We start from the raw sequence: 26,106 nt of genomic DNA on the forward strand, positions 1-26,106 counted from the left end.
CACAAGTAATACAATTATTAACTTTTTTTGACATCAGTAAAAAGTTTCCCCAACGGGGTACTTAGCTTTAGTGAAGACTTCGGTTCTGAAACTCAAACTCGAATATTTCAGTAGTCGGCCAACCGGCACTTGCGAAATGCTTCTGCTTTGGGCACCGTGCAGCAAGAAAGACTAAAGGCTGACTGAGGGCAACCTGCCAGATTACCCAAATGTAATGACTGCAACAGTGAAACACAGAGAACATCTACTGAAGATTTCTTCACTCTGACTTCCCTCCAGTAGGCTGTCCAATCAACAGTCACAATGAAGGTGTAGGAGGGAGCTGGAGCTTTGTGAAGCTGGTGGGCTGTTGTATCCTAGGCAGGATGCAACCCATATAGCCAAAAAAGCTACTGCAGTATTGAGAATGATGAAAATCCTCTGCTACACTCATACAAATTAATGCTCCCAAAAAAATAAACAGCAGATGAATGGAATAATTCTTATTATGAAAGGAACTGTATCAGTCTTTTACAGTCCATTTTTAAAAACTTCATTACTTATATAAAATACTATAATGAAAGGTGGGGTATGGGAAACAGAAAAAGCATTGCTGAAAAAGAAATGCAGCATATTTCTAACAGTATGGACCACATTCAATAGCACATGCAAGAGCAGCACAATCTCTGACAGCACTAGAATGTAGAATCAGTTAAAATTACAATGACAAACTAATGAACATGCTCAACATTTTATGTATACCTGACAATATGAATAATGCAATGAAATACAAACAAATTATACAGACTAGTTATTGTTTTTGTTTATCAAAAGGATTCATTCTCCATTTTTTCCTCTCGTAGTAGGAGATGGGTTTCAAGCAGGAAAAACCCTAATTTTCAAACGAGAGATTTCAAGAGTATGAAATGGTCTGCTGGAGTATCACTATAAAGTACACCAAACAGTAATAATAGTTGTACCACAATGTAGCCACTCTGTTCATTAATATTCACCATGAGCAACATTTTACACATAGACTTACCCAATTAGCCTGGCTCTGTATCACATAGAGTTAAAATGCAGACTATGATTCAGACAACCTGATTTCAAACAGCAGCTCTGGTGGGTGGAAAACTCAGGTAGGAGAAAATGGGAATAAATGGACGATAGCACCCTGACCATTATGAGGGGGATGAAATACCCTTCCAGCTGCAAGAACCACTGGGCTGATGAGACTCTTGCTTTCACTCACTTTTTTACTTAGGATACTCAAGAGGGAGGAAAGAATGTGCTCAACACTAATATGGGAGGCTCAACGGTCAGCAGGTGTGGAGAAGAAAATAAGAGGTGCATGGGAAAAACTTACACATTTCAGGCCTAATTCAACTAGTTCAAGAAACTATGTGCAATTCTAATACCTTAGCTGTAATTTTGTAATGAGATGTAGTCCATAGCTGGTCTGCAGCAGAAACATTATTCTTTAGAGGTCAGGAGAAAACTCTTAGGAAATCACAGTCAGGAACACAGTTGGAAAAGATGACCAGTCCTACAACTACTGGACAACAAAAATGTTCCCTGGTGCTGCTTATTGCAAAAGGGGAAAATAAATCTATTCCCCCTCAAGCAACAGAGAGAGTTTAAAATAAAAAAACTAGCAGAGGTTGATGGGGGTGGGGCAAATTCCCTTGTGTAAATGTACGGAGGTTTTCTGCAAAAAATAACCATTTTGTAATTTTGTGCAAGTGTTCTTACAAGCAGTTCTGTACAGTCTAAATGACAGTTGCACAGACTGCATCTGATCAGCTATCCTATACCTGTACTGCAATACTGTGTATTAAGTCAGACTTATACCACTTGATCAAGGTACTTTCCTGTTTTTTCCCCCTAAGCTGAGGAAGGGAACTTCATCTGCAGAATTCCCTACAGATAAAACAGGCTGTATTAAGCAAGGTATTTAATCCTAGCACTGTAATGACAACAACCCAATGTTACTTTACTAGCATGAGAGGTTTTGCTCCCTGCACTTGTTAAAACACTGTGCAAGAGAAGGTTGAAGCTCTCCAACTGAAACTATCTGACAACACTAAGAACAGAAAAAGAACAGGGATTTCAGCAGTACAAAAGTAGGGCACTATCAATAATCAGAATTCAGATAGAAAATCTTACTTTCATAGGTTTGTCCTGAACAGATATGGTTAAGCAGTCCTTGAACAGCCCCATAATGAAGAATGAAGGGTGATTCTGACCTGCATGCAAAGATTAAGACTGCATGTGATATCAGCAGAGGTCAAGGAGATATATACAGCTCTGTAAAGCTGTACATGCAGTTTATATCAGAGGTGATGATGGCAGAAACAGGGGAATATGACTTCTTGCACACTGGATGATTCCTGCAGCACCCCATAAAACTGATTATGGATCAGTTGATTCACTGACAGGAGTCTGATAAATTACATCAATCGAACTGGGGGAGGGGGTGAGTATTACCTGTCATCAGTAGCGCTTTCTTGGGTGATGGAAAAAAAAAAAAACCCAAATGAAAGCAACAGTGTGAATTCTAGCTGAACAGTAAGCCATCACCAACAGCTGAGGTCGAACTTAATTTGGCTAGACAGTTAAGAAAAACAAACCAGAAATAGAGCAGCTTAAGGAAAAGGTAAAATAACTCTTGCAACATAAGTCCTATACTTGTGAAATGTCTATACAAATTCTCTACACATCTATAACAAAATTTACTCTCAGTCAGGAATTACTGAAAATCTGGCCACATCGCCCCTCTGGAAAGGCAGTTACAATGCCTGTCATTTTCACTATAGTATCTCTTCTCTAACTCCTAACATGTCACTACTCCAGTTGATGTTGATACTAGCTTCTACTGACTACCTTCTTAAATCTTTTTTTTATATTAACTATTTCCTTTTTATTTTATTGTGCTCTTTTACTCTATAAATTATTTTTTCCACTTGATGTCTTCACATTCTGGGCTGGGGCTGACATTGGTCCAATGGGATCATTTCTCTACTCTGGTTATTTATATAAATAAATATATTAGCAAAGTACAGTTGCGTTAGGAACTTACCATAACTGTAAACAGAATAATCAGTGGGGCAGTCATAACTTCTAAGGACTCCTCCTTGCAGGAGCCTGACCTCCAGCCCAACTTCCAAAGCTCTACACCTTTCTGCACCTAACTTGAGCCAACTTTCTCCCACTTGGAGGTCAGTATGTTTTGCTTTTTTTTTTTTGTATAAGAAGGATGTTGGTCATGGCATCTTCAAGTCTTTTTTTGTTCTGGTTGGACAATGGCAACAGAAGAGGTGCCAGAGCACATTCAGCAAATTGGAGGATAAATGCCCCAAGGATATAAATCTCAACCACAAGGCCCCAAACTGCCTCTCCAGGTGCTTCCTGAGTCCTCAGGAAAATTTACCTGATAAGGGAAAAGAGAAGGAAGATGGGGCCAGTTAAAACAGGGCACCCACTCCAATTCATGATGCACAAGAAAGAAAGCAAGAGAATGGTGTGAGGAAAACTAGACCATAGCAGTGAATACACTCAAACATCTACAGATATGCTAAGTTCCTAACACAGCTCTACTTTGTTCACTGTAATATTCACTGTTGCAGTCATAAAGTACAGTTTTGTACCTACCATAAATGTAGATGTCCGAACTGGATAGCATCTGCAGTCATAACAAATGGGTTGTCCTGTCGTCAGGCAGCCCTTCGGTCGGCCGGATTCCAATGTCTGGGTCCGGCTTCGGCTGATGTCGCACTTCACCCGACGTCATCTCTGCTGGTCTTCGGGTATAAAGGCATCCGCCGACGCCATTTTCCTCAGTGTTTCTTGCCCCAGATGCCAGTTGCCCTCTTGGAAGGCTAAATTTTGGATAAATGCCAATGTTTCAAAAAAAGTAGAAGGCAAACACAAAAAATAAGCATGTATGTACATATATACAAACAAATACACCATAAGAGACTCCCCCCCAGCTAGCTATTAGGAGGGTAAATACCCTAGGAGTACCACAGAGGGGAAGGAGGGTGGGTAATCCTGACTGCAGATGCTATCCAGTTCGGACATCTACATTTATGGTAGGTACAAAACTGTACTATGTCCTTCATGGATGCATCTGCAGTCATAACAAATGGGTAGAATACCATAGCCAAACTAGGGGTGGAGGAAGAAAATTTATGGTGTAGTTAGTATCCCTTGCAGTACAGCAGAGGCAAACCCTGCTCGGGATTTAGAGTATAGAGGTAAATTATAATGCTTGGCAAATGTATGCACGGAGGTCCAAGTAGCCGCCTCAATAATGTCCTTGGTTGCCACTCCTCGTAAGAAAGCTGTGGTAGTGGCTGTAGCCCTTGTAGAACGAGGTCTTATGTTCTGTGGGATTGGTTTTCCATGGTAGGAGTAACAGAATCTTATGCAATTTCCTATCCATTTGGAGATTGTCTGTTTGGAAATTGCTTTTCCTTCCCTTCCTGTTGCATAGGCTACTAAAAGCTGGTCAGTTTTTCTGTTACTTTTGGTTCTGTCCAGGTAGTAGCGTAACTGCCTATGTACATCCAAGGTATGCAGCAGTCTTTCCCCCCTGTTCTGTTGATTGGGAAAGAAGGTAGGTAGGTGGATTGCCTGGTTTAAAGACACTCTGGATACCACCTTAGGCATAAATGTAGGATTAGTTCTCATGGACACCCTATCTTGATGGAAGATTAGGAAGGGTTGCACTGCCATTAAGGCCTGTAGTTCCGAAACCCTCCTTGCTGAGGTAATTGCCAGTAGGAAAGCAGTTTTCCATGACAGGTGTTGCAGATCTGCTGTTGCTGCTGGTTCAAACGGAGGGAGTGTCAACTTTTCTAGCACAAAGTTCAAGTCCCATGCTGGTAATGGTGGTTTCCTAGGAGGTTTTACATTCTTGATCCCTCTGAGGAACTGCCTGAGTAGAGGATGCGAAAAAACAGGTGGATCGAAGCTGTATTCTGCTGAAATAGCTGATGCATGTATCTTGATGGAGGAATAGGACAGGCCTGTATGTAGAAGCTCTGCCAAGTACTCCAGAATGTTTGCAATATCTATGTTCGACACATCTTTTCCTCTTTCAGTACTCCAAATGACAAACCTTTTCCATTTTCCTGCATAGTTCCTTCTTGTTGAAGGTCTGCGGGCTTCAAGGATAATGTCTTTAACCCTTTGGGAAAGGTCTGGGTTAGTTGCTGCTATGTGATGTTCCAGGCAGTCAGTTGCAAGGTTTTTAGGTTTGAATGCATGATGTTGTAGTTGTTCTGAGTTAACATCAAAGGCATCAGGGGTATTGACCACATTCTCTCCCGAGACATGCTCCTCAGCAATGGGTACCAGTGTTGTCTTGGCCAGTTCGGAGCTATCAAGATTATCCTTGGGCGTTCCTCTTTGATTTTCAGTAGTACCTTGTGCATCAAGGGAAGAGGTGGAAATGCATATGCTGTCAGGCCTTTCCAGCTGAAGGATAGAGAGTCCACCTTCCATGCAAGTGGGTGGAATGTCCTTGTGCAGAATTTTTTGAGCTGGTGATTGAGTGGGGATGCGAATAGATCTATTTGTGGCATTCCCCATTTCTTTGTGATGGCCTTGAAGATGTCCGGGTGTAGCATCCATTCGTGAGCATCCGAGGTGGTTCTGCTTAACATGTCTGCTAGGGTGTTCTCTTTTCCCGGCACAAATATTGCCTGTAACTGGATGTTGTAGCTGAGAGCCAGATTCCAAAGGTCCAAAGTCATTCTGCATAGGGGTATGAATGAGTGCCTCCCTGTTTGTTGATGTACCACATGACTGTGGTGTTGTCTGTCCTTATCATCAAATGGCCTTCTTTGAGGAATGGTCTTAATTTTGGATTGCCAGTTTTACTGCCAGCATTTCTTTTTGGTTTATGTGCAGGTGCAGTTGGTCTTGAGTCCACAATCCTTGTATGCATTTGTCCAGCATGTGCGCCCCCCATCCTAGGTCTGAGGCGTCCGTTGTGATGGTTTGGCTTGCTCGAAAGTTGTGGAAGGGTAAGCCTGGGTTTGACTGGCATGCTTGAGCCCACCATAGGAACTCCTGTTTTAGGCATGGGATTAGTGGGATTTCTGTTTCTAAGCTGTGCCTGTGCTGAGACCATAAATTCTTTAGGTACCACTGTAGCTTTCTCATATGCAGTCTGGCATGTGGGACCAAGATTATGCATGATGCCATGAAGCCCAAGGCCTGCAGAACTTTTCTTGCTGTTAGTTTGTTCTGCTTTGTTAATGCCAAGAAGTAAAGAGGGAGTTCTTTTTGTTTTTCTGCAGTTAGGAATGCCATTTGTTTTACTGTATCCAATTCCGCGCCCAAGAATGTTCTTGTTTGGGATGGTATCAGCCTTGACTTTTGTAAATTGACTGTGTATCCCAGGGCTTGTAGCAAGTAAATGACCCTTTGTAAATCTGTTGTCAGCTTGCTTTTGTTGTCCGCTTGTAACAGGCAGTCGTCCAGGTATGGATAAATTTGGATTCCCTGTAGTCTGCAGTGAGCGATTACTGATGCCAGGCATTTTGTGAATACTCTGGGCGCAGTAGATAAGCCAAAGGGCAATGCTGAGAATTGATAATGCTCTGATCCTGCAAGAAATCTGAGGTATCTTCTGCAATTTGGTCGAATGGGGACGTGCAGGTATGCCTCCTTGAGATCTAGAGTTACCAGCCAACACTCCTTGCCCAGCATGGGAAGAAGTTGCTGTAGGGTCAGCATTTTGAGACAATGATGTATGTGTTTAAGACGGACAGGTCGAGAATAGGTCTCCAACTTTTCTCTTTTCTTGGTACTAGGAAGAGTCTGGAGTAGAATCCTTTGCCCTGTTCTGTTATTGGTAGTCTTTCCACAGCTCTCATCTTTGTTAATTTCGCTATCTGCTGTAGAGCTTCTGTTTTTTGATTTGGAGGTAGGTTTGGCATTCCTCTTTTTACTGGTAAGGTGTGGAAGTGGAACCGGTAGCCTTGGTCTATGGTTTGCAAAATCCACTTGTCTTTTGTGATATAGTGCCAATTTTTCGAAAATAAGGCTAACTTTCCGCCTAAAGGTGCTGCTATTTGCTCCCTGGTAGGCGGTGTCAGAGCCAAGTCACTGTGATTGTCCTGTTGCAGTGGCAGTGGTTGTGTCTGTGCCTCGGTTATTGCCTTGCCACTGTCGTCCTCTGTAGGCACCTCCTCTGGATTGATTTCTGCCTCTAGAGCGTCTATTCCTGCCCCTTTGGGATTTTGTGGAGTCTGGAAAGGACCAATTTTGGCAGGCCAGTTCCTGCTAAACCTTGGGGCTGAACCTGTAAGAAATCTTTAACTGTTTGTACAGATTTTGCCTTTTCTTCCATTTTCTTCATTACTTGCTGGGCAGGTGTACCAAACAGACTGGCCTTATCCATAGGAGCATCTAACAGCTTTGCTTTAACATGATCCGGTAAGACCTGTTCTTTCAACCATGCATGCCTTCTTATCACTGTGCCAGTCATGGCTGATCTAAATGAAGCCTCCAGTGCATCATAGCCACATTTTAAGGAATGGTTACTAACCTGTTGGATGTTATTCACCATTTCTAATACATATTTCTTATCTAAGGATTCATCAGAGGACAGTTTTTTTAGTTAACTGATCAAGCATAAACTCTTGGTATTGGATCATATGAAACTGACAGTTTAAAGCTCTAGCTGAGAGAGTAGCAGAGGTGTAAATTTTTTCCCCCATCTCTCTAAGGACCTGGATTCCCTTTCAGAAGGAATAGGTTTTTTTGCTGTGGTCGAGGCTACTGCCTTGGGCCCCTGGGATATAGTTTCGGGATCTGCAAGTGGGGCCTTGTATAGGTGGTGATGAGTGTCTGGCACCCTGTAAAATCTATCTGGTTTGGCAGGGGCTGGAGGTAAAGAATCAGGAGCAGTGCAAACATCATTAAATGCATCATCCACAACAGGCAGTACAGGAGGTATAGCTAAGGGCCTATGTTGTGGTAAGTGCAGAAAAGTTCTAAGCCTTTTTCTTGAATCTGAGAAATCTTGTCCCTGCCATTGGAATTGTTCTCTCATGGCATGTAAGGTTTCCAAAGGAAAATTCCTCTGGTGGAGAGGCAGCTGGAATGGATTCTTCAGCATCGGAATCTTCATAAGTAGAAAAGGAGCCTCTGGCTGGTCTGTAATGTCCGAGTCATCCGCAGAATCATCAGAGGACACTGGCTCGGGGCTCTGCTCTAGGTCTCTTTCTGGGGGCTGAGAGGCCCTGTCTGGGTGAGATTGGGATCCCCTAATTAAGGATATTAAATCTTCTGCCAGAGTAAGCATTTGTGAACTTGAAGTGGGCCTGTGTGAGGGGGGCTTAACAGGCACTGATTTAGCAGATTTGGCTGCTTTAGCCCTGGCAAAGGCCTTAATAGACATGGCTGCAGGAGGTCTAGCAGCACCACGTGCTGGGGTAGAGACATCCAAAGGGATGGTGTCTGATAAATCACTAGGAACCACAGTTGTAGGTAAAATTTCTGAGGCCGATTCAACTAAGGTAGCAGGAGCCTCAGTAGTAGTCATGGATTCGGCTGAAGATTGACCGGTTTTCGGTTTCGCCGAAACCGAGACACTCGCGGCTTGCTTAACCATGGTTTCGGCCGAAACCGCGGACCGCGAGTGTCGGTCTTTTTCTTTGCGTTTTTTAACAATTTGGGTAGTCGGAGGATCCGACGGCATAATGTATGCAAAGTCTGAGCCGAAAAACTGTTCAGCAAACTCCGACCGACGCCTAAGCGTTCGTCGGTTGAAGGAAGCACAGGCCGAACAGGCTGCTACGTCGTGGTCTGGGCCTAAGCAAGGCAGACAGTAAGAGTGGAAATCTTTATGAGGTATTTGTTTCCCACAAGTTAAACAGTTATTGACTTTTTCTGACATCGGCTGAGGCAAGAAAGAGTCCCCAACGGGGTACTTAGCTTTTAGAAGTCTTCGAAGTAGTATTCGGTAGTAGTAATCTCTGGATCTGACCGACCGGCACTTGCGAACAGCTTCTGCTTCGGGCGCCACACGGCAAGAAAGACTGAGGAAAATGGCGTCGGCGGATGCCTTTATACCCGAAGACCAGCAGAGATGACGTCGGGTGAAGTGCGACATCAGCCGAAGCCGGACCCAGACTTTGGAATCCGGCCGACCGAAGGGCTGCCTGACGACAGGACAACCCATTTGTTATGACTGCAGATGCATCCATGAAGGACATCTTGTGTGGTGACACAGAGTTCAAAGAATCAGCTGGCTCTGACATGAGTTTGTAGAGAGCAGACCCTGTAAGATGGCTATAGCTAACTTTGTCCTGGCCCTAGAAGCAATTACAAGATTTTAGTGTTTAGTCAATGTATGACTGATACACACAAAGCTGCTGAGAGTAGGCTCCAGAATCCACAATGAACTTGAAAAATACCAGGAAACGAATCTATGCAGAACTGCTTTATTACAACACACTAGCGCTTTCACAAAATGCTTCTTCAGGTGTAAAACTGATACAAAAAACCACACCTTAAATAGCCAGGTTGAATAATCACATGATGCACTCTAATTAACTTTTAAAAGGGAGACCTTAAAATCAGTTTAAAACATACATATACACTACATATACACTATTAATAAAACATACACCCTGCATAAAGAACAGATATATAACAATATATATATAAGCACATTCTAATGAGCATATAAGCATATTTAATAAACAATCTACGATTATTATAAAATAGAAAAATAAAAAATATAAAAAACAAATAAATAAATAAAAGACAGGAATTACCTATGTAGAGCTCTTTTACCAAGAACAGGCTTCAAAGGCACCTGTTCATTTAAACCATGACCATAATTGGCTCTAAGCATGACTATCCACCTAACCTCTACTTCCTCAGCTCTAGCTCTAATATCACCCACTCTAACACTCTATGTCCTAGAGACAACCATAAACATAAACGTATGTTGTACACCCATATTTTGTACATGCTTAGCTAAAGCATTAGTATTACTCCCTTTACCTATATGGTAATAATGCTCTCTTATTCTATCCTTTAGAGAACGATCTGTCTTGCCAACATAGAAACATCTACAGGCAACACAGTTAGCTAAATAAATCACGTGCATAGTTTCACAATCAGCCTGAACCCTGATGTCATACACTCTCTGCCTGTGTCAGGATGTACAAAGAAAGGCTCTTTATTAATGTACTTGCACTGCGAGCATTTACCACATGATCTAGTACCAGGTACTGTCGGGGCATACTTTACTTCCTTAACATTACATAACCTTCTTCTTAAATTCTTCTTATTCTTAAAAGTGAACTGAGGTCTGGGGCCTATAATTTCACTTAATTGCGGATCAGTTAACAGAATATCCCAATGTTGGCTAATAATTTCAGTATACCTCATAACATCTCTTGAGTAAGGAATACAAACCTTAATATTATTTGCTCTATTGGTATTGCCACCAGCTGACCTTTTTGAAAAATACGGTTTGGCCCTACTCTCTCTCAATTTTTTTTTTTTTCTGTTTTAGATCTAATGAGTTTTGTTGAGTACATTAACAGTACCACCCCCTTTTTGAGGTTCACTTTGAACTATTCAGATGCTAGTATAAATTTTCTGGACGTGATAGTGGAAAAGGACAGTTCTAATGTGATGTCAACTAGACTATATAGAAAGGAATGTCACGTTAATAGTTTGCTATCTAGGGATAGCATGCATCCAGACTATGTCTTTAGAAATGTAGTCCAGAATCAATTCTATAGGGCTTCTAGACTGAGTGCAAATAATAGCGAATTTGAAGAGCAGAAACATAAGACCATTAATGAGCTTACAGAGAGGTTATGATTATGGGATGGTAGAGTATAATGCTACTCAAGTCTCTAAATTGAGAGAGAGTAGGGCCAAACCGTATTTTTCAAAAAGGTCAGCTGGTGGCAATACCAATAGAGCAAATAATATTAAGGTTTGTATTCCTTACTCAAGAGATGTTATGAGGTATACTGAAATTATTAGCCAACATTGGGATATTCTGTTAACTGATCCGCAATTAAGTGAAATTATAGGCCCCAGACCTCAGTTCACTTTTAAGAATAAGAAGAATTTAAGAAGAAGGTTATGTAATGTTAAGGAAGTAAAGTATGCCCCGACAGTACCTGGTACTAGATCATGTGGTAAATGCTCGCAGTGCAAGTACATTAATAAAGAGCCTTTCTTTGCACATCCTGACACAGGCAGAGAGTGTATGACATCAGGGTTCAGGCTGATTGTGAAACTATGCACGTGATTTATTTAGCTAACTGTGTTGCCTGTAGATGTTTCTATGTTGGCAAGACAGATCGTTCTCTAAAGGATAGAATAAGAGAGCATTATTACCATATAGGTAAAGGGAGTAATACTAATGCTTTAGCTAAGCATGTACAAAATATGGGTGTACAACATAAGTTTATGTTTATGGTTGTCTCTAGGACATATGAGAGTGTTAGAGTGGGTGATATTAGAGCTAGAACTGAGGAAGTAGAGGCTAGGTGGATAGTCATGCTTAGAGCCAGTTATGGTCATGGTTTAAATGAACAGGTGCCTTTGAAGCCTGTTCTTGGTAAAAGAGCTCTGCATAGGTAATTCCTGTCTTTTATTTATTTATTTGTTTTTTATATTTTTTATTTTTCTATTTTATAATAATCGTAGATTGTTTATTAAATATGATTATATGCTCATTAAAATGTGCTTATATATGTATTGTTATATATCTGTTCTTTATGCAGGGTGTATGTTTTATTAATAGTGTATATGTAGTGTATATGTATGTTTTAAACTGATTTTAAGGTCTCCCTTTTAAAAGTTAATTAGAGTGCATCCTGGCTATTTAAGGTGTGTTTTTTTTGTATCAGTTTTACACCTGAAGAAGCATTTTGTGAAAGCGCTAGTGTGTTGTAATAAAGCAGTTCTGCATAGATTCGTTTCCTGGTATTTTTCAAGTTCATTGTGGATTCTGGAGCCTACTTTCAGCAGCTTTGTCTGTATCCTGTTCTTCGTCTTTTACAGCTGCAGAGGTTTCTGGTGCCTGGCCTTTTGTGTTTTTCTTAATGTATGACTGATGACAAAGTACCTGACTGAGCATTAATCCCCTCTATGGGGACAGCCTTAGTGGAATAGGCTCTAAAATGCCCAGAGTAGTTTTACCATGGAAACAGTACTAAATACAAATGGAGTGTGCTAGCAATTTGGAATTTGTTTTGTTTTGTTTACAGGCACTCCCCTCCTTCTCCCTAGTAAAGTAGATAAACAACTGGACTTATTTTTAAATCTATTTAGCTCTGTCAAAATAAAATTTCAGTTGCCTATGCACATCTACAAAAAGTAAACTTTTCCCCTTGTCCTAGAGAGATGGGGAGAAAAGAGGGAGGTGAATAACTTGGTTCAGGGATAATTCTGTCTGCATCTTCGACATGATAGTGGGATTAGTACACATATGGTGACCCTGTCTTTGTAGAAAATCAAAACAGGTTCCCTGCACAAGAAAACTTGCAAGTATTTGAAAGTGCATATTTAGAGCAATCTCTCTCTCTCTCTATCTCTCGCTCTCTCTTCACTCATAATTTTAAGCATGTCCTCTAAAAATGCTAAATCTAACTCACTGTCAGTACTGAGGGTTAGGGTACAGTAAGAAGGCATTTGTTCTAATGCAAACAAACCACTCCAAGTTCAGCAGAAGTGAGAATCAGTGCTGTATGAATTAAAATGGAACTATTAAGAGTATTTTTGCCTTCTTCTCTTTTACTTTCTGCAATACTCTGCTGATTAAGCATACTGGAGGGACTGCAAACTGAAACAGACTTGCCCATTTCATGCTGAATATATATATATATATATATATATATATATATATATATATATATATATATATATATATATATATATAGTATAGACTCCTGGAGATGGGGTGCTGGTTCAACAACTAAGTTGTCTACTTCTGACACATCCCACCTGTGGAACAAATCCAAGCAGATTCCCTATTTAACATGTATTTATGTGGGTCTATCTAAATCCTGTGCAGCTTGAGATATAATGTAAGATGCCCAAAGTGTCATGATAAGATTCTGCCTGGGCTAGATGCCTAATCATGTCCTGCTTTTTGCGAGGTACCATGTGCCTACAGTACTGTCTGTGAGGATGTACAGGGTTCCCAGTTTTCTAAATAGGTTTGAAGGCCCTGAGGATTAGTTCTCTCAAAATGATGCATTTTTTTTTCCTGAAGTCTTTGCTCAGACACAGTGGATCCTAATTTCTCCCACATACTTCCCACTAGGCTACATTAGATTCTGGGTCCCTGCTGTCAATCTCTTGTGCACAACAGACTGAGCTTTATTTATTTCATCGACTATGCAAGCTCTTATTATTTGTGATATAGTATGGGGCCTGTACATTGTAGCAGTTGATGCCATATGTTTCTTAGGCACCACTGTAACGTCCTCGTGGATAGGTTTGCCAGTGGTTACATCAGGGTACATGAGCACATGTACTCTAGAACTCTTGGGAACTCCTGTGCTGGAATAGTCTTCTGCTGGGAGATTGTTTGGAGGTACTGTGGCAAGGATGGCACTTATCTGGAGGGAGTAAACCCTTCAGTTTCTCTGTGTCCAGCAATGACAGAAGGAACAAAATCTGCCTCATAGGAGTGAGATGAGATTGTTGGGAAGTTCAGAGAGACACACTGGGTTTTAGAACAGGAAAAGGATAAGCTGTAGAGTCTTCCAAATCTCTTCTAGGAAAGCTGCTTAAATCAGGCCATCATCATCCAGGAAGAGATAGAATGTCCTTAGTTCTGCAATAATCAATTAGTGGAGCTAGGAATTTGGTAAATACCCTAGGTGGAGTAGACAAGCCAAAAGATAAGCAAATAAAATGGCAATGGGTACTCCTGTTTCAAATTTCTGAAACCTTCTGTGTCGCCCTGGCAATGTGAGTGGGGAGATGGGCATAATTGAGATTTGGAATGTCTAAAAAGGCCTGTGGTAGTAGAAGAGGTAAAAACCCTGCAACATCAACAGCTTGAACTTTGGAAACTTTAGAAATTTGTTCAGCTTCGACAGATCTGATATACGTTTCTCAAAGTTGCTTATTTTCTTGGAATAAGAGACAGTCCTAAATAAAACCCTGTACTTTATTCTCCTTTTGACACTATCTGTGTTAAGCCTTTAGTGAGGAGATCTTCCATCAAAGTTGGAAGCACGTCTACCTGATCCTTAGGAATAGAAGAAATTCCTCAGAATTTGGGTCTGCTTAGAAACTGTAACCTGTATCCCTGACATAATCTTCAGGACTCAGTGGTCAGGGTGATCACCTTCCAGTCTTTTACAAGCAAGACAAGATGGAGCCCAATATGTATACACACACACACACGCGCGCGCGCACACACACACACGCACACGCATGTATGTATGTATGTATGTATGTACATATGTATGTATATTTATACACTGTGTGTAAAAGGGGGCAGGAAAGGAAGAAAGGAAGGGATGGGGTAGAAATTTTGAGGAGGCTTAAGCTTGATGGAGTCACAGTTGCTCCTGGACCTCAGTATTACTATGCTTTTCCTTCTATTTTACTCCCCATGTCTTCTAGTACGAGCTACATTTTTAGGATTTGCATGTTATGCTTCGGTTAAATAGGCCAGGTTTTGGAAGGATAATTTCTGCTGTAGTTTTGAGCTGGAAAGTGAAAATAAAAACAGTAACAGACTGGATGTTTTTTTGCTTTTTCCTTCAGTCTTTTGCAGACCTTTTCAATAGGGAGCCAAAGAGAATCTCCTTACTTAGAAATACCTTAAGGAGCTCTGCTTTCTTATGCTGTGGTAAGGGTTGAATCTTAGCCACCACATCTCTTAATAAAAGGCTCAGTACCTGCTGCCGTGCATGATGCATCTAAGGTACCACAGTGGCATTTCATGAAGTGCTTGGCAACCTGGGCACTAGAGTTTACTAACTTCAAGCATTTTACATTTTAGGTCCTTATCTTTAATCCCATCTGCTTTAGACTTGGGCTGAGTGAGAATGGTTTCTTGGTATTTCAGCATATGAGTTTTGCAGTTAAAGGCCAAGTAGTAGTGGTGTAGGTTTTCTTCCCAAAGTGGTCAAGAATCCTGTTCTCCTTATCATTCAGGTGGGGATTCTTGCATGAAGCTAGGGTAGTTCCTGTGATGGAATCCAGGGACATCACAGCTGGACATGGGAATCCTGGACTCTGTAAAACATGCCAAGTGTCATTGCACTAGCTGTAATTATGTACTAATAAATGCATCTTCCAGAACTTCTAGGACTGGAGGGGATACTAGAGAATTTGGTTCAGACAGGTCCCTAAAGTCCAAGTACCTTATCTGGCCAGGAAGAACATTTTAGCCTCCAATATGAAAGCTTTTGTCATCCTATGAAGGGTGTCCCCAAAAGTTACATCCTCTGGCAGAGGATCAGTGGATAAGGTGTCATCACTGCCTGCTTCAAAGTAGACAGGGGACACATCTGGACAACATAAGCTAACTCTAAATCTGGGGTAACAGAATCCTCCTAAGGGGAAGATTCTCTATTTTGCTTCTGAGAAAAGCCCCCTACCACAAAAGGCATGCTTGCAGCTGAATGCCTGGAGTTCAAAACAAAATTCTGAAGCAGATGGAATAAATTATAGAAAGGAGCCTGAGGTGCAAAGATAGGTAGGGATCTAGCAAGCCTAGGCTGGGGCAAGCAAGAGACTACCACTCAGGTTTGGACAATTCTGTCCTCAGTTTAGTCTGGGTAGCTGTCTGAAAGGCTTTGGATCATAGGCAGATGCTTGACACCTCTTTTTGTTCTGTGCTGGCTTCCTCATACACAAAAAGTGTGGAGACAGACTTCCCTTTGCTTATTACAATTCTGGTGTCAGACCCTGAGGACCCCTAGAACACCAGACTGCACTGACTGATTCAGATCGTGAAGACATACCATTATCAAATAGCATAATGGCTCCCAGGGGGTAATGCCAAAGGTTTTGGCAGTGACTAACTCTGTGCTCTGGAAGAAACAGACTATATGTCAAGCAGAGTTACTACTCCTTGCCAACTTCAAAATATACCCAGACAACTGGATGGGCAGCCTCATATTCTACCCCATCTATCTTGTCTTGTCCTCCTTGAGGCTATAAGGAGCTAGCGAATAGGATTTTTTTGGCTTGGCTTGTAATTGTCTACAGACTGACTGCCTAGTACTTACCTATGAACCTATTAGCATGAAGGCAGCAAATGTAACTCACTGACTTCAGTGTCATTGGGCCAATAGTAACCAATTTTACTGGCTGTTGGTTTACCTATACTTCTGTCTTGGGCACTTCTTTGAATACCTTTGCTTCTTGGATGACTAGCTAGCAAAAGACTTGGCTGATGCCACAAAGGAAATGAACCATGAGCAAGCCTTCTTTAGGGCTCAATATTCCTGCAGACTGAGCATGATGCTTAACTTTCCTTAAGTTGAACAGAATACAATAGAAACTACTGGCTAGGTTGTGCTCTAGGCCTAAGCAGAACACAAAATTGGAATGAAAATACTTCTGCGGCATCTATTTCCTGCACTCTAATCAATTACTTACTTTCTCAAACTCAGAACCAAATCTAAACTGGTTACTACAGCAACCAGCAATTCTCACAAAAGAAGCTTCCCCAACAGGGTACTTAGCTTAGCTTTAGAAGCAGGTGAACATAGCATGACTGAAAGTATGCAGTGAAAGAAAGACTGTGTATGATAACGGCTGACAACCCTCTTATATCACTGATCTCCTGACAGCCAGGTGGGAGGAAGTTAGCTGCAACCAGGTGGAGGTGGTGTACAGCATGTTGCAGTCATAACTTCTGGAGCTGTTGGACACCTGCAGGCAACAATCCCCAGACGTTATGACTTCAATAGTGAATATTACATTGAACATCTGTAAGTACTCTACACAGGCAGAAGACTCATTGGGTAATGTTATGTAATGCAGTGCGCAGTAACCATCTACATATACAATTGAATCCATCTACAAGTTGCTTCTGTCACACTTCCCAATATATCTGTCAGAATGGAGCAGTTAAAAAAATTTAATGCATATAATTATCTTACCTTCTAAGTGTTCTGTAGTAACCAAGCCAAGCGCTACCATAAAGGCAACTTTCTATTGAAGGAAAATGCACAAAAAGATACTTGTTATTCTTTTATAAATGGCACACATGAATAAAAGACATGCGTATTAAACAGTGACAAACATGCATATGCCTTACAACTGAAAGCTACTGATAACCCTCTCTGAAAGAAACAGTGGTGATGTTTTAAAAAGATAAGACAAAACACGTATGTTACTTAACTTGATGAGGACATTTGGACTAGGCAATTATGTTTCCCAAATGAACAAGTACTCTACTAGTCCTTTATGTGGTATATGGCCTTAAAAGAAACAATTATTAGACATTCTTTTTAATGAGGAATATTATATGGGATGTACCACACAAAATATATGTCCAAAAAATATCAACACCCTCTAAGTATTCCTCATAATTCGTAAAGAATGTATGGACATTGCACCAGTTAAGATCTGCTTTCAGTTATTTGTTTCAACTCTGCCACCTAAAAACTGGTTCTAGAAAGGGGATCAACAGAAAGTACAATTATGTGATGGTGCAAACCATAACCTTAAATGTTTGAAAAACCTGATCACTGCTGTAGTGCATTCTTAGTATACAGAAATTAGCCAAGAGAATTAGTGTTAGACTAGTCAGATAGTCCCCTAATCTGTGTAAATTTACCTCAAACTCTGAGAGCAACAGCTAGGAAAAGTACAGTTGTGTACACTTACCATAAATGTAGATGTTCGAGTGTATTCACTGTTGCAGTCCTAACATATAGGGTTATCCGGCTCCCGGTAGCCCTCAGTCGGCCCAAATACCAGAGTCCTCGGTATATGACATCGGCTATAAAACTGATATCAGAACGTCAGGTATAAAAGGAGGTGGCTGACACCATTTCCTCAGTTTTTCTTGCCTTAACTGTCAGGAGCCCCCAAAAGAAGGATAAACCAGGAAGGAAACATGCCATCCAAAAATAACATATCTAGTCTGTGCCTTATGAAAAAAGGGGGAATGGAGGGTGGGAAAAGTACAGTTTTGTACCTACCATAAATGTAGATGTTCGAGTGTTCACCCTGCTGCAATCATCACACTTGGGTTATCCTGTCGTCAGGCGGTCCCGCAGTCAGCCGGAATTCCAAAGTCTTGGTCCGGCGTCGGTTGCTGTCGCCTCTTCCCTGACGTCAGTGCACCAGGGGTATATATATAATGCAACCAACGCCATTTTCTTCAGTTTTTCTTGCCCCAGATGTCAGGTGCCCCCAAAAAGGTGGTCAGAAATTAGTACCAAAAGGAGTAACCACAGCACAAACACAAAATCCCTTCAGCTATAAGCAAATACATCAGTAAGGCATAGAAAAGATTTAGCCAGTAGATCAGAGGGGATGGAGGGGGGGTAACCTGGACTGCAGCAGGGTGAACACTCGAACATCTACATTTATGGTAGGTACAAAACTGTACTATGTTCATCGTGTTACCCTGCTGCAGTCATCACACTTGGGTTGAATCCCAAAGCTAAGGTGGGGGAAGGTATCATAGAGGGTTAGTGGAGGCTATAAGGCCCTGCAGAACTGCAGTGGCGAAGCCCGCCCTGGACTTAGAGTAAAGAGGTAAGTGATAGTGTTTGGTAAAGGTGTGTACTGAACTCCAAGTTGCAGCTTCTAAAATTTCCTTGGTTGGAACCCACCTGAGAAAGGCTGTAGAGGTAGCTGTTGCCCTGGTAGAGTGGGATCTAATGGTAGCAGGAACTGGTTTCCCATGATGGGTATAGCAGAAACGTATGCAATGACCTATCCATTTAGAAATGGTTTGCTTTGATATAGCCTTCCCTTGAGAAGCTGTAGCATAGGATACAAAGAGCTGGTCAGATTTTCTGAAAGCCTTAATTTTGTCCAAATAGTAACGAAGCTGCCTGTGAATGTCCAAGGAATGCAGGAGTCTCTCACCTTTGTTCTGTGGATTGGGGAAGAAGGTGGGTAAGTGGATGGTTTGATTTAAAGCTACGCTGGAAACCACCTTAGGCATAAAGGAAGAATTAGTTCGTAGAGAAACTCTGTCTTGATGAAAAATGAGGAAATGTTCCACTGCCATTAGTGCCTGTAGCTCTGAGACTCTTCTAGCTGAAGTTATTGCTAGGAGCAGGGCAGTCTTCCATGATAGGAACTGTAGATCTGCAGAGAAAGCTGGTTCAAAGGGAGGTAACGTTAGTTTTTCCAGAACAAAATTGAGGTCCCATGTTGGTGTAGGAGCTTTCCTAGGTGGTCTAATGTTTTTTGCCCCTCTGAGGAACTGCCTTAGAAGAGGATGTGAAAATAAAGGTGGATCCGTGTTGTAGTGAGCTGAAATAGTCAAAGCATGGATTTTAATTGAAGCAAAGGAAAGTCCTTTGTGCAACATCTCAGCTAAATACTGTAGAATGTGAGGCATGTGAGGCCGAATTGTGTCTTGGCCTTTAGCTTGGTTCCAGGACAAAACCTTCTCCATTTGTCCGAATAATCCTTCCTGGTGCTTGGCCTCCTGGCTTCCAGAATAACATCCAGAACTGTTTGTGAAAGAGGGGCTGGTTGGATGTTTAGATGATTTGCCATGCAGCCAGATTTAAAGTTTTGAGATGGCTGTGAAGAATCTGATTGTTTTGTTGTATGAGCAAATGGGGAATTTGAGGCAATATCCATGGTGGGCTGTGGGCCATATTTTTCAATAGCGGATACCAGTGCTGTCGTGGCCAGTCTGGGGCTATGAGAATCAGTCGTGGTCTCTCCTTTTTGACTTTCAAAAGAACCTTTGTGAGGAGAGGCAATGGAGGGAAGGCATATACTGTCAGGTTTTTCCAACTGAAAGAGAGAGAGTCCACTTTCCAAGCTTGATGGTGAAATGTCCTTGTACAAAATTTTGTCAGTTGATAGTTTTGAGGACTGGCGAACAGGTCTATGTCTGGAAGGCCCCATTTTTGAGTTATCATTGCAAATATTTGTGGATCTAATTTCCACTCGTGGGGATCCTTGATGTTTCTGCTGAGGTCGTCTGCCAATGTGTTTTTCTGTCCTGGCAGGAATTGAGCTTGTAACTGGACTTGGTAGGCCAGAGCTGTGTTCCATAAGGTCATTGCTTGCCTGCATAGAGGGTAAGAATGTGTATCCCCTTGTTTGTTTATGTACCACATTACTGTGGTGTTGTCCGTCTTTATTGCAAGTTGTTCTGGATGTAATAGATCCTTGAAGGCTGTCAGAGATTTCTGTACAGCTAGCATCTCTTTTTGATTTATGTGCAGATTTTTTGATCTGCAGTCCATAGGTCTTGAATGCATTGTCCTGCCATGTGTGCCCCACAGGCATAGTCTGAAGCATCTGTTGTGATAGTTTGCCTGGCTGGGGGCAAGGTGAAAGCCTGACCCTTGTTGAGGTGACATGCCTGTGACCACCATAGAAATTCCTGTTGTAGGCAGGGAATGAGAGATACCATTGTGTCCAAGCTGTGGCTGTGTTGAGACCATACGCTTTTTAGGTACCACTGTAATTTCCTCATATGCAGCTTTGCAAATGGTATTATTAGTATGCAAGATGCCATGAAGCCCAAAGCCTGCAGAATTTTTCTTGCAGTTAATTGGGTCTTTGTTGCCACTGTCTTGAAATATTGAGTCAGTTGTAGTTGCTTGTCTGGCATAGGATAAGCCTTCTGGGCCGTTGTATTCAAGCTGGCACCCAGGAATGTTATTTTTTGTGAGGGTACTAGTTTTGACTTCTTTTCGTTTACTGTGTACCCCAGGCAGTTTAGTAGATGCTTTACAAAGGCCAGATGATGTAAGAGAATGTCTTTGCTTTCTGCTTGGATGAGGCAGTCGTCCAGGTATGGATATATTTGAATTCCTCTTTGTCTGCAGTATGCACTTACTGGTGCCAGGCATTTTGTGAAAACTCTGGGCGCAGTAGATAAGCCAAAGGGCAGTGCAGAGAATTGGTAATGGGTTGAACCTGCAATGAAACGGAAGTATCTTCTGCAACTTTGTCCGATAGGGAGATGCAGGTATGCCTCCTTGAGGTCCAACGTAACTAGCCATGCTTCCTTGCCCAACATGGGAAGTAGCTGCTGTAGTGTTAGCATCTTGAATTTGGGTACTTGTAAGAAGGTGTTTAGAATTGAAAGGTCCAGAATTGGTCTCCAGGCATTGTCCTTTCTAGGCACTAGAAAGAGTCTTGAATAAAATCATTGGCCTTGCTCTCGAGTAGGTACCAGTTGAATGGCTCTCATGTCCATGAGAGCTGTAATTTGCTTTTGTGCCTCTGCCCATTGATTTTGTGGCAGGTTTGGCATTCCTCTTTTCATTGGCAAGGTGTGAAAGTGGAATCTGTATCCTCGTAAAATTATGTCTAGGACCCATTTGTCCTTTGTGACAATGTGCCAGTTGTCTGCAAAAAGTGTGAGTTTTCCCCCCAAGGGGGCTGCCAAGAGAGTATTGCTTGGCCAGATGAGGTGCAAGTCATTGAGTTTGCCTTCTGGTGGTTTGAGACCTGTCTTCTCCTCCCTTCTGTGTTGTAAAGCCCCATGGGCGAGGTTTATACTGGGCTTGTGGTTGTCCTCTGCCTCTTGGGCGTCTGTATTTACCCCTCTGTGGTCTGTCAGTGGCTGGAAAGGACCAATTTTTTGTTGGCCAGTTTCTGCTGAAGCGAGGGGGTTGTACTTGTAGGAAATCTTTGACTGTCTGCATAGATTTTGTCTTATCTTCCATTTTCTTTAAAACTTCTTCTGCTTTAACTCCAAAAAAAACATCTTGCTATAAGGGAGCATCTAGTAGTTTTGCTTTAACATGATCAGGCAGAGTTTGTTCCTTTAACCAAGCATGCCTACGTATAACAGATCCAGTGACAGCTGCTCTGCAGGAGGCCTCCAAAGAATCAAACCCACATTGTAAGGTATGTTTGCCCACCTGCTCAGTGGCGTGCAACAGATCCTGTACTTCTTTCAATTCAGATTGTTGAGGGAGAGAGGTTATTCTTTGCTTTAACTGAGAGATTAGAAATTGCTGATACTTAAGCATGTGAAATTGACAATTCAGTGCCCTCACAGCTAGTGTGGCTGAGGTGTAAACCTTTTTCCACCACCTGTCTAGTGCTCTGAAATCCCTCTCGGAAGGTACTGGGTTTTTAGCCATAGAAGCCTTAGCCCCCTTGGGACCCTGTGAGATAGTCTCTGGGTCAGCTACAGGGTTTTTGTAAAGAAATTTGTGGGAATCAGGCACTCGTAGTTTCATAGTTTAGTACTAGGCTATCTGCCCTGGGGCATTTATAAGCCTAGCCATAGTGATGTGGCTTTCGCCACCCCATGTAATGGTACAAAAGTGTACAGAATAGATTTAGAATACTGTGCCTCTGTCTAGTAGTGACACAGTGAAGACCCCTTACATAATAGAATTAGTTTACTATGCCTCTGTCTAGTAGTGACACAGAGATGACCCCCTGGGGTAAACCTACGATCTCCCATCCACTCGTCAAGATTTCTCTTGAAGAGAGTCAGTGAGGGGCTCTGCCTAACATGAACTGGGATTCTGTTCCAGAGTATGGGAAGCCTCTGAGTTATGAATCTGTCCCTCCAGCGTGTCCTATTCATATTTGTGCTGAGGTTTAAATCTTTAGCTCTCGTGGTTCTGATGGATTTGGATTTTTTGAGGTGGAGCATGTCCATCAATTCTTGATTGGACATGGCCTTGTACGTCAGGCACAGATCACCTCTGAGTAGGCGGTATGCTACTGAACAGAGATGGAGTTTCTTTAGTCTGGCAGCATATGACATATGTTGGAGACCCTTGATCCTCTTGGTGAGGTACTTTTGGGGTCTCTAGCTGTTGCAAGTGCCGGGTGAGGTACATACCAAATGGGGCATTGTACTCAATCATGGGCCTGATAAGGGAGGAGTATAGGGGTACAATGACCTCCTTTGATCTGGATGTGAATCCCTTCATGATAAGGTGGGCAAGGTAGAAAGTCTTTCTAACCACTTTGGCAACGTGGGTGTCAAATGAGAGGTCACTATCGACTTGGGTCCCCAGGTCTCTGATTACTTTTTCCGTACTCAGTGGGTTGCTCTCTATGTGATAATTTGTGGGTACTTTGTTTTTCCCAAAGGGGATGACTATACATTTTTTGGCATTTAGTTTAAGGCCATGACTCCGGCACCAGTTGTCTGTTTCAGTGAGGCCTTTCTGTAGGATGTATGTGTCAGCTGGTGTATCGACTATGGCGCCTAGTTTGCAGTCATCTGCGAACTTTGTCAGCCACAACCCTCCCATGTTTGCTTTCACATCTGAGAAATAAATGCCAAACAACAGGGGTCCCAGGACAGAGCCCTGTGGGACACCACTTGTGACTGGCTTTGAGTCTGACATGGCTCCAGCGATTCTGACTTTATGGGTTCTATCCTTTAGCCAGTTTGCAACCCATCTTGTGACATATGGATTTACATTTAAGTTGTTGAGCTTGTCTATGATGCCAGAGTGGGGTATTGTGTTGAAAGCTTTATCCAAGTCCAGGTAGGCTGTATGGACTGCTTTGCCCTCGTCAATGGCTCTAGTGACTGTTTCGAAAAAGTCAACCAGGTTCAAAAGGCAGGATCTGCCCTTTACAAAGCCGAACTGGGTGGGATCAAGTGTCTGTAAGATCCCAATGTCTCTATTTATGAGTTCCATATTGATTCTTTCCATAGCTTTGCAGACCAGGCTGGTTAAGCTTATGGGGCGGTAGTTACCAGGGTCTGTAGAGGTGCCTCCTTTGTGGAGTGGGACTACTGTTGCTGTACGCCAGTGTTCAGGTACATATCCTGTAGTAAGGCTAAGGTTAAATAGCATTTTTATGTGCAGGTTTAGCTCCTCTTGGAGTTCACGTAGCACGCAACCCGGGATACCGTCAGGTCCCACTGATGCTGTGTTTTTAGCTTTGCTGAGGGCGGTTCTCACCTGGACATCTGAGATGACAGGGAGGTTACATTCAGCTGGGATAAGTATTTCTTCTTTTGGGGGTGAGGGAGGGGAGAAATTTGCACTGAACCTGTCTGCCAGAATGTTGGCAATATCTGTGGGTTCAGTGTATTTTTTGCCATTGTGAACTAACTCTGAACATATCTGAGGGTTTCCGCCCAGGTTTCTAACATAGCAGAAGAAGGCCTTGTGGTTATCTTTAGTGTCCATAGAGATTTATCTCTCAAATTTGGCCTTGGATGTTTTTATGAGAGAACGTAGCTTTCTACTAGTGCTGATCAGAGATGCCTTCTCTTTATGGGATTTTGCTCTGTCGTGCAGCAGCTTCCTTCTTTTGTTATACAATTTGTTTATGGCTGGGGTCCACCAGACAGGATGCCTGCCCTTGGTGGAGAGGGTCTTGGTTTTATTTGGGATTGCATGATCCATGCATTCTTGGAGATGTCCGTAGAAAGCATTTGTGAAGGATTCTGCATTGTGGGATGTGGTTTCCACTAGCCCAGTGGGCTTAAAGGATACCATCTCAGTTTTAAGAAGTGTAAAGTCGGCTTTTGAGAAGTTTTTCACTGTAGTATTTTGTGTTGGGGGTGGAGGTGGGATATGTATATCCAGGGTGATTAGTTTGTGGTCAGATCTCACTAGTGAGGGGTATACTTCCGGTGTGGAGCACTTTGTCCCCATGTTTGTGATGATCAGGTCTAGTATATTATCTTCCCTTGTGGGAGAGGTGACTAGCTGTTCCATTGCATTTGAATTTATGAATTCCAGGAACCTTTGGGCTAGGGTGTTTGGGCTAGAATAATGCACCCAGTCTATGTTAGGGTAGTTGAAGTCTCCCAATATGATGGTGTTTGGTGAGACATTCATATCCTCCAATGTCTTCAGGAAGGCTGAATGGGGTTCCTGAGATTGGGAGGGTGGTCTGTAACATGCTACCAGTTGGATAGCAGTTTTGCCTATGGTTAGTTGCACCTGGATGGTCTCTGATGCTTCATGTGTTGCCACTAACCTGAAGGTGTGGGTGTCCTTGATGAATATGAACACTACTCCTCCCTTTTTGGTTTGGCTCAAGTTTTGGGGCCAAAAAGCATGATACAAGGTATAGCCTGGTAGCGCTGGAGTGCTCGCAGGAGCCTTGAACCAGGTTTCAGTTACTGCACAGACATCGATGTTCTCCATACTGAGGAGTGCTTCGAGAGCCTGCATCTTGAGATTTAGACTTCTGGCGTTGAGCAGCATTACCCTTAATTTTTTTCCATTTTTGTTTTCTAAGAAGGTGGGTTTGTCTTTTGAGCCTTGCCTAAAAAAGGCACTATGGGGGTGGCAAGAGCCTTAGCCAATATCCGGAAGCCCAGTGGTGACAGATGCAAGCCGTCCCTTGCGAAGCAGCATGGCTTGTCCAGCATGTCATCCCAAGCAGACAGACATTGGATCCCCCTAGAATGACACCAGTATTTGAGCCAATTATTAAAGCTGATCATCTTGTCTTTGTATTGTGGCATCATTCTTGGTGAGGGCAAGATGCTGCTCAGGGTCAGGGTCATACCAGCCTGGGCTACATAATCAGAGAGCTCCTCTATGTCTCTTTTCATGTAGTCCAGGGAGGTACGTCTCAGGTCATTCACGCCGGCGTGGACAATGACGGAGTCATATTTGTACCTGCTTTGGAGTTACCTGAGTGCGTGTGTTATGTGGCGGATCCTAGCTCCCGACAGGCAGCTCACCGTTACCCTCTCCTTGTTTAGCCTGGTAAGCGGAACGTCAGTGTGTCTGACTATAGAGTCACCTATTACTAGTGTATCAGGCATGGTGTTTGGCCTTAAGGGCTGTGATTGTTTGACACACTGATTTATTGAAGTATGTGTTGCATGTGTTATGTTTTGAGGTGGTGGATTTTTGGGTGTCTGCTTTGGGAGCCTCTGTTGTTTTGGTAAGTATTTTGTTAGAGCCTCCGAGTATGTCTTTGTGTTATTATGTGTTTGGTTTGCAGTTGTGGTATGTCTATGTGGGACTGGGTTTGGTGTGTGTG

The 26,106-nt window shown here is 42.4% G+C and overlaps 1 protein-coding gene across 6 annotated transcripts in view; it reads right to left on the reverse strand.

The window, feature by feature from the left end:
- The window catches only part of PHF21B (PHD finger protein 21B), a 2,393,713-nt gene that overhangs the window by 837,438 nt on the left and 1,530,169 nt on the right, over window positions 1-26,106 (reverse strand). For all 6 annotated transcript variants that reach the window (XM_044088084.1, XM_044088083.1, XM_044088082.1 and 3 more), the window contains one exon: window positions 17,112-17,163. In XM_044088084.1, the coding sequence (XP_043944019.1) occupies window positions 17,112-17,163 (52 nt within the window). The remainder of the gene's footprint in view (window positions 1-17,111; window positions 17,164-26,106) is intronic.

The sequence above is a fragment of the Protopterus annectens genome, chromosome 11.part0, assembly GCF_019279795.1.
Source record: "Protopterus annectens isolate FY-2018-M chromosome 11.part0, PAN1.0, whole genome shotgun sequence".
NCBI classification, from domain to species: Eukaryota; Metazoa; Chordata; order Ceratodontiformes; family Protopteridae; genus Protopterus; species Protopterus annectens.